Source organism: Vespula pensylvanica, chromosome 5, assembly GCF_014466175.1.
Source record: "Vespula pensylvanica isolate Volc-1 chromosome 5, ASM1446617v1, whole genome shotgun sequence".
Classification (NCBI taxonomy): domain Eukaryota; kingdom Metazoa; phylum Arthropoda; class Insecta; order Hymenoptera; family Vespidae; genus Vespula; species Vespula pensylvanica.
Window position 1 is genome coordinate 3,548,195 of NC_057689.1, and position 15,985 is coordinate 3,564,179.

The 15,985-nt window shown below is 41.2% G+C and overlaps 1 protein-coding gene across 1 annotated transcript in view; it reads right to left on the reverse strand.

Moving 5' to 3' along the window:
• Nucleotides 1-6: 6 nt before the first annotated feature.
• LOC122629393 overlaps nucleotides 7-15,985 on the reverse strand; it is a 63,158-nt gene continuing 47,179 nt past the window's right edge. The window contains exons 8-12 of the mRNA XM_043812777.1: nucleotides 10,103-15,124; nucleotides 4,298-10,057; nucleotides 3,626-4,167; nucleotides 2,666-3,381; nucleotides 7-2,479 (exon numbers count right to left, since the gene is read on the reverse strand). Coding sequence (XP_043668712.1) covers nucleotides 141-2,479; nucleotides 2,666-3,381; nucleotides 3,626-4,167; nucleotides 4,298-10,057; nucleotides 10,103-15,124 — 14,379 coding nt within the window. The 3' untranslated portion in view covers nucleotides 7-140. The remainder of the gene's footprint in view (nucleotides 2,480-2,665; nucleotides 3,382-3,625; nucleotides 4,168-4,297; nucleotides 10,058-10,102; nucleotides 15,125-15,985) is intronic.

A 15,985-nucleotide genomic window follows, 5' to 3' on the forward strand; every position in this document is an offset into this window, starting at 1 on the left:
AGAGAGAGAGAGAAAGAGAGAGAGAGAAAGAGAGAGAGACAGAGAGAGACAGAGAGACAGAGAGAGACAAAACGATATTAACGCGAACATATAATGTGTCCTATTCGAAATCTACGATTAATCTAATCGTGAAACACGTATCAAGAAGTACTATTTCTGTGTTTCTTGTTCTTAGTTCTAACCGAGTCGAATTCGTCCTCGCTCCTTCGACGTTTTTCTTTTAATTGTTTTTCCATGGCGAGCATCGTTATCATACGTTTATGGGAATCGCCGACTATCCAACCATGTTGTTCCTGACGATCGTCTTCCTCTTCCTCGATCACCGGTGTAGGTTCTATTATTTCCTCTTCGTCGCTCGAACTTGACCAATAATAAAGCTGATTAACCGCAGCACGTTTTCTTCGACCAATCGCAACGCCGACGCCCTCGTCGACCTTGTTCCACGATTTCGTAGTTTTTAATTCTTCGTCATCGTCGCCATCTTTTTTACAATTAGACGATTTTCTTTCCTTCAAATCTTTTCCATTATTCGTACCTACACGACCATTTTTGGACTTATCCGAATTGGTTATTCTACTTCTTTTATTACCGTTCACTGTTTTTCCTTCGTTTCCACCTGCCACACCAGTCCTTACCGATTTTTTCACTTTCGAGACCGACTTTGCGGGATTCTTCTTCGATTTCACACTAGAGTCTAATAAATGGTTCTCGGTTGCATTAACTATTACATTATCGTTAACTTTACAATCAGTTTTTTCACGATTGTTACTACTAGTCTCGGAATTGAGAGAACCAAAGTCGTTGACTTTGTTTCCCATGGATTCTTCGATCTTCTTCGATTTCTCTTTCGTTTGGTGTTTCTTTTTATCATGATTATCATCCGTAGATACAATTTTCTTTTCGTTTATGTTGATCGATTGTACAGTTTGTCCGTGGGACGATTCAACGTTTGATTCAGAATTATTGCTAGACGTTCTCTGTGCACTTTCCTTCTTTTTCTCGAGTTCGCGTAAAATCTCCTCCTCTATCGCCTTTTGTTCCTTCGCTATTATCTGCTCGTGTTTCTTCTCCAAATATCTTTCCTTCCTTTTCTCTTTCGACTCTCTTTTCTGTTTCTTCGCTCTCTCGTGATCCGATTTATCAGTTAATTTTCTACTTTGACTTTCCTTAGCATTTGTTTCATCGTCCGAGCTACTTATCTCTGCTAAAAGACCCTGTTTACCAATGGCACACTTTCTTTGCCTTCTGGTTGGCTGAAACTCCATTAGAATCCTTTCCTGTTCTTCTCGTAATTTTTTCAACTGCTGTTGTTTCCTCTTCTTCGATTCTTGTACTTTTCTGCTCAAGAATACATGAAGAGGTAGATTGTCCGATTCTTTTTGCGGTTTCTCGTTCGTAGATAATTTCTCTGGTAATTCAGGAACGTCACCGTCAGCCTCATCGTCCTGTTCTTCGTTCGTACTTTGATGACCATTTGGTTCATCAGTTCCTTTTGGCTGATCGACGGTCTTCCCTGCGATAACTCCAGAATTTACCGTAGGACTTGTCCGTTCGTTCGTATTCACGTTTACGTCGGTATTCAATATATCTGGTCTATCCAACAAATCCAAAGCTTCTTCCAACGGAATAAGTTCTTCCTCCGGCGTATAATCCGTTCTCGTATTTTGCGAAATCTTTTCTATTTGAGGAGTTGGACATCTCTTCGCGATAGTCTCGTTTGGGATGATCTCTCGGCAATCGGTTATCGTGTTATCTTCGACGTCGGAATCAGCAACCGAACTATCTTCTCGATATAAATCGTCTAATTCCAGAATACGTTCGGATTGATTATCGGCATCGTCATCGCTGTTTCTTTGTTCGCTAATCTCCTTTCTCTCGTCGATCACCAATGGATGATCGGACATCTCGGACTCTGATTTCTTATTATCGATATCGTTCTTGGTATCGGTAGTTTCTGTTGTTGTTCGACGATTAGCAGTCCATTCTTCTTCTTCCTCCTCCTCTTCCTCTTCCTCTTCCTGCTCCTGTTGTTGCTCCTGTTCCTGTTCAATTTCGACGTCTTGATCTCGATCACCGCCAAAGCAATAATTTTCTTCGACTTTCTCGATCTTATCAACCTCTTCGACGATCTCGACATCTTTTTTAATATTTTTCTTAACTCGACGACGTCTCTTCGATTCGTAACTCGTAACCTCGTCGTCCTCGAATTCGCTCTCGGACGAGGTCGAAAGTTCAGCGAATAGATTTTGTTTACCCTTGGAACATGTACGTTGGCTCTTAGAAATGCCTACACCAACGTCCTCGGTTTTAGCAGCTGTTCTATACTCGTCCGAACTGTCGTTTTCGTACCAGGCATTTCTTGGCTTCTTTTTCGAATTTTTATTCTTCTTCTTAAATTTTGTATGCTTTTGTTGATCTACGGAGCGTTGCTTGGATCTTTGCTTTCTTTCTACAAACTCATCCATAGGTCCTGTGATGCGTTGACGTTGTTGTTGCTGTTGCTGTTGCTGTTGCTGTTGCTGTTGCTGTTGCTGTTGCTGTTGCTGCTGTTGTTTTTGCTGTTGTTGATGATGATTATGCCGATGCTGCTGCTGTTGTTGCTGTTGCTGTTGTTGTTGTTGATGATGATGATGATGATGATGATGATGATGATGATGATGATGATGATGCTGTTGATCCTCGCTTTGAAACGCTTTCAATGCACCTTTCGTCTTCGGTGCGAATTTCTCCATTTCCTTAAACTTTCGATCGATCATAGATTCTAATCTTGTACCAAGAACGTCTCCAGTTTTTCCATTTTCCAAACTATCGCCAATAGCTTTCGACAACAGGCCAGCCACGTCGACTTCCTTCGTTCTAAGACAACTAACCTCATAGCTTTTTTCAACTTTCGTTCTATAAGACATGACACCACCGAAAGCAGGTTCCATTTGGCTCTCATCTTCGTCGAAATCGTAAACGTCTTTGACCTTTTCCGATCTAAGCGCGTTGTCCTTAGATTCGAAACCGTCTCGGCGTTTCTTCTTTTCGGCTAATCCACTCTGATCGTTTCTCCTTATCAACGGAAATTCTGGACGTTTTTTCGTTTTCTTTGACTTTCGTTGTTGTCTCGGTGTTGTATTCAATTCACGTAACGCAGCTTCAGCTTTTGATCTTTCTTGTTGCCTTCGCTCATTCATCTCTTTTTTTCTTTCGAACAATTCCTTTATCGGATTTCTCGTTTTCTTCGGTTGCAGATCCTTCCCCAATGTAACGGATATCGTCTCCTGGATCGTGTCCTTTGCTGGCGCAGCGATCTTCGTCTGTCGATCTTCGGGCGAAGTCGATCTTGGCGCACGTGCACAAGCTAACTCTGCGAGAACCTTCATCGGGGTCGAACCGCTACGAATAAGGAGATGCATGTATATATGTATGTATGTTTATCATCAATATTGTCCATACAGTAAGACAAATTTTTATTAATTAATTGGATAAGTCGGCGATTATTAAAAAAAAAAAAAAAAAAAAAAAAATGTGGAAGAAAAAAAAAACAAAAAGAAAAAATAATGTCGTCGTGCTAGCTGCTAAAAAAAATATATATATATATATATATATATAAGAAAAATAGAGAGAATATTTTACTCACTTGTGATCGTGTTTACCATTATTGTGCAATAAATTTGAAAGTGCTTTATCCAAGAGACCGCCCAAGGCGGAATTCATTTTGCTTTTAAATCCTGATGCATCTATGTTTGTTTTAGCGGTCGCTTGTCCGTCCTGAGCATGATCGATATTAGTAGTATCGTTACGATCTCCGTTCGAGTTGGACAAGTGTCCGTGATCATCGATCCGTAAGTAAGGAGCATCGTTGTCCTCCTCGTTGATTTTACTCCGATTACTTAGACGTTGACGTTCGTATCCATCGTCTGTGTTGCTTCCGGATCGTTGTCCAAACGTACTCGCAATAAGATTCTCGCTCTCTCTCATTCGTTGTTGAATCTTGTCGCGGAGCTTGTTGTTATGCTCGAAGGCAACATCAAGACTATCTTCGTATCCAAGATTGTCAGCACGAGAGATGTCTGGACTGACCGATCTGCTAGATAATTCGCTCTGTACGTTCCTGGTTCTACCACCACAGCGTTTGCTATATTCTCTTTCTCGTGTACCATGCATCTCCTCGCCTAGCAACTGAAAATAAATCAGGGTTTCAGTCAGAATTATCCTGTACATAAAACTGTCGATAATCTTTTTAATATTCGATAAAATGAAGAATAAAAAAAAAAAGGAAACAGAGAAAAAAGAGAAAGAAAAGAACTACCTGATTAACCGATTCCAAAAGGCTTCCAAGACTATTCTGACTTTCGACGTCCCTCCATCGATCTTTATTGGTCCTATAAAGTTGTACCTGATCTTCCTTCTTATGATAAGAATCCGAATGATCCAATTTGATCTTTTTCGCACCACGTAACTCGTTCTCCGTTGTTGCTTTCAATCTTGAACAACACTCGACGAAAAGTTCCTCATCAAAGTTCAAAACCTTACCTTGTCGTGGCTTATTCGATTCTATTTCCTGTGGTACGTCTAAGGCATTATCTTCGACAGCGTCCGTTGGTGCTATGGTGATAACTTCAGTTCGATCCCTGTGACTCGAGGATGGCGATCTAATCAAGACTTTACCGTTAGAAAATACGCTAGGGCTTCTTTTCCTGGTCACATCCAAGGCGAGTTTTCTTTCATCCTCTTCTTCTTCTTCTTCCTCTTCTTCTTCCTCTTCTTCTTCCTCTTCTTCCTCCTCCTCTTCCTCTTCTTCCTCTTCCTCGTCATTATCATCCTCGTTTTCGCTGTTCGAACTACTCTCCAACGAAGTATCGGGTGTATCACGAGCAAACAAAGGTGACATCCTTCTTTGTTCACAGTTTAGTTCGGTCGTGCTATGAACTCCATCGTCATCCACGTCGCTGTCGTCGTCGCAACTTATTTGCGAGCCCCCATCTATATTAGTTAATCTGATTCTCGTATCCTGATTGATCTGTCCGGTCGACGAAACGATTTCATTTTTCCGTGTATCGTTATCCCGATCTTTCACTACTTCCTCATCCCCGTTCTCTTCCTCTTCGTCGTCTTCTTCTTCTTCTTCTTCTTCCTCTTCCTCTTCCTCTTCTTCCTCCTCCTCCTCCTCCTCCTCCTCCTCCTCCTCTTCGTCGTCGTCATCCTCCTCCTCCTCCTCCTCTTCCTCCTCTTTATTTTCTAAATTTTTTTCTTCCTCTCGTCCTCGAGTATCTATCGTCTTGAAACTTTCGTTCTCTCCGAAATCGATCGTACCGATTTTGGATTCATTTATATCGTCGCTCCCCAATCTCTTTCCATTTTTCCGAATAACAGATTTATCCGTCCCAGTATCCGTAACAATCTCGGTCTGCTTGATCGAACGATCGGCCTTCTTTCTTGAATTTTTCGTTGATCCATCAAAATTCATAAACATTCTATCGTAATCGAGAGAACTATAACCATTGTCTTTAACAACGGAATCGGATTTCGTCGATTTCCTTAATTCGTAAGACGTCTCCTTATTCCTTTGCTTGTGAATCTTTCGTGGCAGTACCTCGTCAAGGCCATTTGAAAACTCGAAAGACCAAGAGATCTTTTCTTGCGCGCGTTTCTTACTCAATCTACATCTAGAGTTCGTTTCTAACGTCGAAACTTCCTCTTCTATCGAATTCGATATTACCGAATTGCGCGTAGGAATTTCTTCTTGCGCAACACGATGCTTACTATTGTTTTTAGCTTTCGAATGTTTGTTATTACCTCGCCTATAATGTTCCTGTTGTTCCGACGACGAAATCCTTTCCTGTTTGCTGTCAGAAGATGAATTTCTTCTCTTGACATGTTGTTTACCATTCGTTCGTTTAACATTCGAACTAACCGAACGATGTTTTCTATTATTATCGTAATCGATATTCTTCATTTCCAATGGCTGACGTGATATTTTCAATGGCACGTTACTGACATTAGATCCCGTCGATTCAAAACCATTTCTAGAACCATCCGAATCGTTTTCCGACTTCGATACCCAATCGTTCAATACCTCTTTAACCTTGTCAGATTTTTCACCGCCGAAAACACGGCCGAAAACACTTTTGACGATTTTATTCTTGTTTTGAGAGCCGTTCGGGCCTTCGTATTCGCTGCCATCGGTGTCGCTCGACAAATCTGCGATCTTTGATCTCGAAATAATTTTCTTTTTCTTTGTTACACGAGATTTTCTATGAGGGATTTTCTTAACCGATTTGTTCGTTCTCCTTAACTTCTTCCCGGTAGTACGTTGACCCTCGGTGATCGACGTACGAATATTCTCCGACTTTTTTTCTTCTACGTTTTTATTATTCAACGTGGACGATACTATGCGAGATTTTTTATTATCGATGTAATAATCCTCGACGGGGGTCGTCTGCTCGTCGGCGCTAACATCGACTTCAGAAATCATCTTTTCGTTCGATAATTTTTCCTCCGCGATGATGTTTATGTACTTTTCCGTATTTAATTCCGAATTGTCACGTTCAATCTCCCTGACATTTCCTTCCTTATTAACGATATCATCGCCGTCATCGTCATTTTCGAATTCGATCGATCTCGATACCTCCATTTCGTCGTTCGCAACATTATTTTCCAACGATTCGGTTTTCTTCTTGATCGTTAAATTCTCCAAAGTATCGTCTTCGCTTTTATTTTTTATTTCCTTTCTCTTTTTATTGCTCATTTTTATTAAAAATTCAGATAGCGGTTTATCGTTTAAACTGGACGACGACGATACCTCGTCGTTCTCCTCGATGATATCGAAATTTTTATTGACATAACTATGATTTTCCACGATCGTCGAATTATCCTTACGTTCGTTTTTATTGTTTATCGTTAACGGGGAAACTTTGGCAATTATTTCAACGTTCGAATCGTCCCTACGAACGGACGACGATTGATCGCTTGGAAATGATTTCGATTCGTTCGTAATCACGATAGGATCGATTATTTTCGTTTTCTCGTTCGATTGATCTATACGTTCGATCTCAACCTCGGCCACGGATAAATCATTTCGTTCTAATGTTTTGGAAACGTTTGTCGTCTCGTTAAGATCCAACAAGATCGATCTTTCTTCGATCTCCTCGACGGCACGTTGATAAGATTTCCTATGAGATTTCGATGATCTCCGAACGTTTCTTGCGGTTAAATTCGTTTCGGTTTCCGTCGAATCGATCGAATTATCTTTAGATTTAAGTTTTTCCGTCCTCGAGATCGTAGAATTTTCTTTCTTCGTAAGATCGATGTCGATCGATCCGACGACATTTTCTTCCCGAACTAACGATCCATATTCTTCGGATGTCTTTTCGGTCGAGCATGGATCGTGAGATCGATTTTCTTCCTCTTTATTTTTCGACGTATCAATCTCGTTATAATTTGGATTCGATAATTCATAGATAGGACGATCAATACCGTCGACATTATTTTCTTCAATATCCTTAATTTCTACGATCTCCTTGGAGCTATTCTCTTTTATCTTTTTATCACAATCAATTTTATCGTTTATATTCGATGAAATGGAATATCGATTAGTCTCATCAACTTTAACATCGTCGACTTCGTTAGCTAAATACACGGCGTAATTGTCAACAGTATTGTTAGTTTCTTTAACATTCGAGATTGATTCACTTTCCAAACTTTCTTTGAACGTATTAGAATCTTTGGAATTATTAGAAAATTCAATAACCTTTGTCTCCACGTTATTAACGTTAATTTCCTGAAAATCTCTTTCGAAATCGCAATGAATTTGATCAGTTTTGTAGTTGGTACTCGAGGATATGGAAATTTCATCACCAATCTCGTTAACCTTATTCTCATTATCTTTCATAGAATCAAGCTTTGATTGTAACTCTTTCTCTACGTTGGCCCAATTAAAGGACACGTTATTATCTGTTTTTTCTTCTTCTTTGTAATTAACATCGATTTCTTGAAACGAGTTGACATTTTTTATCGTAGAGATAATCGCTCGAGGAAAATCCTTTTTAAATAGATCGTCTTCTTTTAAATCGCAAATTATCATCTTCGATTCGTTATCGTTCGATTGAACATTTCGATTTGATTTTGATGTACGCGCTTGATCGATCGCATTAACATCGTCGACATTACCTCCTTCTAACAAATGCTGATCATTTTCTGCGAGAACGTCGGTTTCATTAATATTTCCAGAGTTCCAAGAAGAGGATGTAGGAAGAATTTCTCTGTCGTTCGTATCTTTTTTATTCGTCTCGGAATCTTCAAGGTCAGATTTGTCTTTAGTTTCGTTCGATATAATTTGTTCCGGTTCCGGCGTATCCAAGTCCAAATGTTCGTCGGCCAAATTTCTCTTTTTCGTTTTGTCGCGCTTCTTCTCCAACTTCTTCTTCTTACCGTCATCCTCGATCTTTTTATTTAATTTTTTCAACGGAGTGGACGAGGATTCCGGTTGAATCGGACTGACGTGATCGGTCAAAACGTACTCGTCGTGGCTCATATTTTCCGTTATCTTACAGATTTCTTCGTCCAAAAGTTCGTCCTCCAAGGCTTCTTGATTATTGACCGAATTATCGAAAGAACCGTTAGGTTCGACGTTGTTACGACGATAATCAGCGAACGTATCCTTTTTCTCGAAATTCGTGATACCGTCGTTCATCAAACATAAACTATCGTCGACCGATTCGATAGTTTCTTTCTCGTCGTCCTCTTCGTTAGTTCGTCGATCGACTTCGTTGCTCGTTGTCCACGTGTCCCGACAACGATCGTCCCCGTCATTTTTACAATCATTTTCGTTCGACTTCTCTTTGTCAGACTTGGTCAATTGTATAAGATGGGATTGGGATTGATTGTGTTTCTTAAGCGAACTCTTCCTCGTGAAGCTAGTAGTGCAAACGTCGCAGAAAAATCTTGCGGCCTCTTTCGTCAGTTTCTTACGTTTTTCCACTATTAAAATTTCACCGGTCTTAGTGTGAACGACGACGAAATTACCAGCCGTACGTTTCTTCGGTGTTTGTAGATCGTCCGATAGCTGACGACCGTCCAAACCGAATTCCGATTCGTTCATAGCGATCGATTGTTCCATCAACGAATCTTCTTTATCCGTTTCGCTGTCGTTCTTCTCTTTATCGTCGGCCGTTACGAAATCCATCGATTTGACGTCTTCGAACGACGTTAAAGACGATTTTTTCTTCGACTCCCGATTCTCATTGATATTTTCAACGATTCGATCGACGTAAGGTACGTCGTAGAACATCTCCTCGGAGCTCTCGCTGTTCGAGAAATCTTCGCGGAATGAAATATTGTTTTTGGCTCGTCTCTTTGGGATTTGTCTTCTCTCGATGCCGCGCGAACTCGTCCTATCGTCTGGCAATTTTGTTGAATCGGTAAGGGAACCATCGGTTTCTGGATCCTCGTTAATATCCTGATGATTTTTTTTCTTTCTCGTGAAACGTTTTCTTCTTTGAAAAGAACCGGGCTCGCTCGTACACGAAGATTCCGACAAATTTTCGACATTTTCGATATTATCGAGGCACGTTGTTGATTCGTCCTCCTCCGAACGTTTTCCACGTCTCGACGATCCTCCGCCTCCTCCCTTCGTCGATTTACACGTCGACGACGGCGAATCGTTCTCGAGGAAATCTGTGGAATTAGATTTTTCGATTCCGTCGACATAATCACGATCGAATTTAACTTTAGTTTCGGCGTCGCACGATTGATTTTCCGGTAAGGATTCCTCTGCTGTCTCGTTAGTACGAGATAACTTTTTCGATTCTTTCGTTTCTCGTTCGATGTTAGTTTCGAAAGAATCCTGCTGACCCGACTCGGTGCACTCAGAATCGAAATGTTCGTCCGACTGTTCCTGTCTACGTTTCGACGTACGCTTCTTTGTATGCTGCAACACGTCGCTCACTTCGGGAACTTTGAAGGGTTCCGAAAGAGCATTGGCATTAACTGGAAAATCAATGCCCGACGATTCCTCGGTCGAACAACTACCACAATCAGCAGTAGCACCATCACCACCAACACCACCACCACCACCACCATCGTCATCACCACCACCACCACCACCACCACCACCACCATCATCACCATCACCACCATCACCACTACCGTCACCAACACCAGCCTCACCAGCAGATGATATCGTTAGTTCCGTCAAAGGTGTGCAACTTTTCTCGGAACAGTCGTCGATCGTAGACTGGACGATTTTCGATTCCTCGAGTGACTTCTCGATCGTTTTCTGCCTGGGTAATTCCAAATGTTCGTCTGCCAACGATTTCTTTTTCCTTCCACGTTTCTTCGAAACTTTTGGAGGTATCACCGAGGTAGATGTTCTTTCGTTCGTATCGATTAAATCATTGACTAGTACGGACGACGAAATCTCTTTTTCTTGTTGTTCGTGACCGATATTGTTCTCGTATAGCCTCGATATCTCTGGTATTCGCAATATCGTTGGGTGTTGTATCGATGTTACTCTTTCTTCCTCAGGTTTCTTTACTTCGGATATTTCCGATTTAACAGATGTAGTATCTTCGACGTTCGCAATCGAGGAATCGCAAGATAAATTATTTTTAACGTTCTCGAACGTTTCCTCCTCGGCGTTCGCCGATACATCGATAACCAAGGACGATTTTAGCCTCGAGGATTTTCTTCGAGACGTCGAAAGTGACGTGGTTTCGTCCTTTTGCTGGACTCTCGTCGTCTCGGCCGAGGGCGTATCGGATCGATAAACGTTCTCGTCAATGAAATCGGAAACGTCCTCGGAGTTTAATTTTCTTTTCGAAAAGCGCCTTCCCATTTGGGGATGATTCGATTTACCTTCGGGCCTTCGTTTGTTTTGCTTTCGCGAAAACAAGCCAACGTTCGTTTCTTTATCGATTAAACTATCCTCGAATTTTCTTTCGATTTCTTTAATCGCTCCTTGACTCGCGTTAGTTACTAATTTAGAATCGGCAATTGGTATTGTTACTTCGACTTCCTTCGAATCACGTTCTTCAAATTCCTTATTGACATCGGTTTCTGATTTCTTCGTACTTTCGATAACAGTATCGTTATCAAACTGGATCCCGTTAGAATCATTAGCCGAGTTATCTCGTTTAAGTTCAAGATCGTTCTCAATAGTTTTTCTCATTTTATCTCGAAATTCTTTTACATCGCCGTTATCGATCAAGATCATATCGCATTCGATCGTAGAAGACGAGGCATCTATATTTTCTATCAAATCCTGACGTCCTTGCTGATCGCTTTCCAACAATTGTAATTTATCGGTTTGGGAATCTTCCATCGGTAATTCCTCGACCATGACCGGTATACTTTTCTGATCTTTCGCCGAGTTAACGTCCAACGATCTTTTCTTAGACTTTCGTTTTGATTTCGTAGAAACCTCGGCGTTACTCAAATTTTTAGATGGTTCGTTTTTATCTTCCATCGGGTTTGTCTCGATCGGTGAACACTTTGCCGCAACATTTTCGACTTCCTCCGTATCCTTTGTCGGGATACCGTTCGAAAGATTTAACGAAATTTCCTCGTGATTAAGAAGCGTTTCGTCGGATTTAATTTCATTTAATTTGTCAGACACTTCACATTTATTTTCCGATATTGCTCGATCCTTAATAACATCGTCGTCCGATCGTTTCTCATCCTGATATTGATTTCGTTCGATAACAAGCTCGTTAAGAACTTCCTTCTTCGAAAGTATATCGTTCCTTTTCGTCGCTTCGACGGCTTCTGGATTTTTTTCTATTTTATTTTTTGTAACAACCGACGTACCTCCATGACGTTCGATAACACTCTCTTTCACGATCATCTTAGGCTTTAGTAATTTTTTGCTCGTTGCCCCAATAATTTTCTTTTCATGGGACGCCTCGGAATTTTCCAACGTAGGCCCTACTTCGTCGAGTATGCTCGTTAATTCGTCTGCAGCTATGTCCAAAAGCGTACCGACTTCACCTTCGAGTAAAGCATCCTTCTGTTTAGCGATTTTCGAAACGATCTTTTCTAAAAAGGAACCCTTGTTCCTAAGTTTCCTCCTCGATAGATCCAAAATGATATCGTTCGTTGGCGAACGTACTTTGGGCGATTTTTCGATCGGTTTAAATTTACGATCCTCGGGTGTTAATTGAATTTGTTTCTCGTCGATTTCCCGTACTTCCTTTTCTTCTTTTTCCTTCTCTTTTTCTCTTTTCTCTTCTTCTTTTTCCTTCCCTTTTTCTTTTTCTTCTTCCTTTCGAGATCGATCGACCGTCGAAGGAGTCTCGCTTTCCGCCATTTTCTCGATACATCCACTGTTCACAACGCTACCACCAGCTGGCTGTGAAGCGTTACTTTGAACAACTCCAACGGGATTAACGTTTTCAACTGTCGTTTGAACCGTGAGAACGACACTTTGCTGAACTTCGACGGGTATGTTCATACCCTCTGTTAATATGCCGATGACGTTACTCAAAGATCTTTTCGACGTTCTTTCTCGTCTAGAACCCCAACACTTTTTTGGTCTTCCGACTCTTGGCTTGTGCGAATTGGTTGTCGACGATTCTAAAGAATTTTCTTTACCGCTGTCGATCGAATTTGTCGTTTCCGATTGCAAATGGCTCACGTTAAGGTTCGTCGGGTCGGTCTTGACGTTTTCTGGAGATTTTTTTGTGTCTTTCGATTCCGCGGTCTCGCCGCGGTTTTCTTCTTCGTTATTTTTTTTCGTTTCTTTCGTATCCTTATCGGGGGTCTCATTGGTAGTATCCGAAGTTATCGGTGACGTGCTGCTGATAGCGGTAGTATCTTTGATGTCATCGTTTTGTTCATCGACGATTTGACGATGATCGACGTTGGATTTGATTCTCCCGCGTCGTTTGCCCAACGACGTGTTCTTCTTCAAGATCACGTCGTTACTCTCATCGGCGATACTTTCTTTGTTCGTACATTCGGATACTTTTTGATCGTCCTTGAGTTTTTTTCGATGATTCTCCGATCGTTCTTGATCGTCCGAATCTACGGAATCTTTCTTATCGCTTTCTATTTCAGTATTGCACGATGGCGTCGTCTCTGAACGCGCAACGACGTCTTTGGTTTCCTCCGTTTCTTTCAAATTGGTATCGCCACTGTCTTTAGTCGCGTTCGTTTTCTCTTCGCTCGCGACATTATCGTTCGTCGAATTCGTCGATCTTTCCTCGTCGCTCGATTTGGACTTTTCTGTAGTAACTTTTTTTTCGCTGTTTCTCGGCGACTTTCTTAAAAAATTGTTCTTCTCCTTCTTCGATGTTTTCGACCACGTCCTCGGTACGTCCAACGTTGACTTCCTCGATATTTCCGCTGGAACGCGACTATTAGAATCCTGATCCTTTGGGACCTTACCGATCTTGGCATTTGGCTGAGAATCCGTCAGTCTCGAGGCCGATTGTCGAAGGCTACGTTTCGACGAGATGTCTAAGAGGGAAGTAAAGTCGAGCCTAAAAAAATTATAAATGTCCTCCCTGGCGTTCGCGTGTAAACCAATCAATAGCTTTTTCACTTCGAATGGCATGTCCTTCGTGTTAAGAGATTCCATGTCCTGCGAATAGATTGCTCGGTCCTGTCGATTTCTTGAATAACTTCTCGTCTCAAAGTTTTTCGACAAGTTTGGCTCATCCCTCGTCGTCGAATCGTTCTTCGTACCGTCCGCTGAAGTAGCACGACACTTTGAACCCCTCGGGGCTCCTCTTCTTCCATCCTCCTTCCTTCCATTTTCTTCGACGTTGTTAACGCTCTTCGCAGGAGCACTTTTTCTCGTTCTTATTCTGCTCTCTCTGACCACTAACTTGGCCGAGCCACTTTGATTTTCCCGTGAATTCAAGGTACCCGACTCGTGTTCGACCTTACGATCGATTATCTTATTGTCACCGCTGGTCTTTCTCTTTTTGTACTGTCTCTGTTCTTCCATCTTCGTCGAAGATTTCTCAACCGTATCGTTAATATTCCCAGAACCTTTCGATATCGTTGGACTACCTCTTTCGTTCTCCGCAGTTTTAATCGAACCACGAAGTATCTTTTGATCGGGATTACTAACGGGCGATAGTATAGGTAAATCATTGGTCGATTTTTCAACGTATTCCTCGTTGGATGATATCTGTGGTACCGGTTCTAGAGTCGGCATTTTATCACTGTCCGACGACAACCTGGTCGTTCTCCTAGGTACCGACTGAACTTCCTCGTTGTTTCTCGTCTTTGTAAAACCCTGTGTAAACGATTTCGACGATTTCGACGATTCCGACGCGTCTTTACCAAATTGCCGTGCCATAGGCGACTTCGTATCCTGCATTTTCGAAACCGATTGGACGTTCGCCAGTTTGTTTGGATTTCTCGCAAATTTACCATCCTGCGTTCGCAATTGCGATTTCGCTTTAATCGAAGCGTTTAAAGAAGTAACTGGATCGACCGGTCGTTTTCGTTTCGGAGTTGTTTGAACGGACGGTAACGACTTGTTTTTACTCGTGGAAGGTGGCGATCTACCAACACCCAGGCTAGACCTATCGGATTCGTTCTCGATGTCCGAGATCTTACTCGTGGACATCGTTTTTATATTCTTCGTACATTTCGTCTCGAACGAGCCCGAATCTTGCAGTCTAATCTGATAGTTGGACGACTTCAAGGTCGTCTTGTTTCTCGCTCTAACTCGTTCGCGTCTCATCGTACTACGATCGACGTTCTCTACGACTGCATTTTTCACCTTTATGTTCCTTTTCTTTCCAAGCACCCTGGGCCGTCCGACCTTCGGTTTATTATTCTCTCGAACAGCACCACCTTCCATCTCCTCCTTTTTATCCTTCGAGGTAGGTTCGACCTTTTCTTTGGTTGTCTCACTCGTACTCCCTGTACTCTCCATCGTTCTATCCTTATCCTTCCTCTCCTCTTTCCCTTCGACTTTTCGTTCTTTATCATCCTCGTCATCTTCGTTATAATCGTTAACGACACTCTCGATAACCGCCGATATATTGTCGCTCCTACAACGATTACGTTGAATCGACTTTGCGTTCTTCAACAGTTTGTTCCTTAAAACGGCCTTATTTCGGGACATCCTCGAAGCGGAGGAACTGTCGTTGCTCATACGTGGTCGCGATCTCGTCTGGACCTGTGCAAACAGTCGGGGTTCAACACTATAAACGCGCCTATCTTCAATGATCATCGGGAAACGAAGACGAAAATTAGGACGTTCAGAAATTATCACGATCTTATTATTATCGTAATCCGATGTGTTTACATCGACGAAAACGAAATGGAAAAAGAACACTCTCGTCGTTTTATAATTTCTTTTTTTTTTTTTCTTTTTCTTCTTTCGTGCGTGTTCTTCGTTATTTTAGAAAAAATTACGACACCGCGATATAATTGATCGTATATTTTCGAAACGCCCTAAAAAAAAAGAGATAAAACAAACGGAAGAATCAAAGTATCGATTCTCTCTACCACTGTGACACACGTAAAATACGCGTTAGAAAAAATAATGAAACTTCATTATAAATATTTCGATGACGTAGAGATGCATCTATATCTGAACTGCGAGGAGACAATAATAGAAAATTATCGATATAACTATTATAATAATAATAATAATAATAATAATAATAATAATAATAATAATAATAATAATAATAATAATAATAATAATAATGATAATAATAATAATAATAATAATAGTAATAGTAATAGTAATAATAATAATAATGACGATGATGACGATGATGATGATGATGATGGTGATGATCATGATGATAATGATGATGATAATGATAAAAAGAAAAGAAAATTATGTACGAACGAAAATAAATTTGGATAATAAAAAAGATAATAAAAATGTACTCAAACACCCAAAGGGCTATCACGATCTTGCTGAACGAAGCATGAAAACTGTCTTGGCTGTAAGATTTACGTGATGGTAGAAACTCTCTCTCTCTCTCTCTCTCTCTCTCTCTCTCTCTCTCTCTCCTTCCTTCCC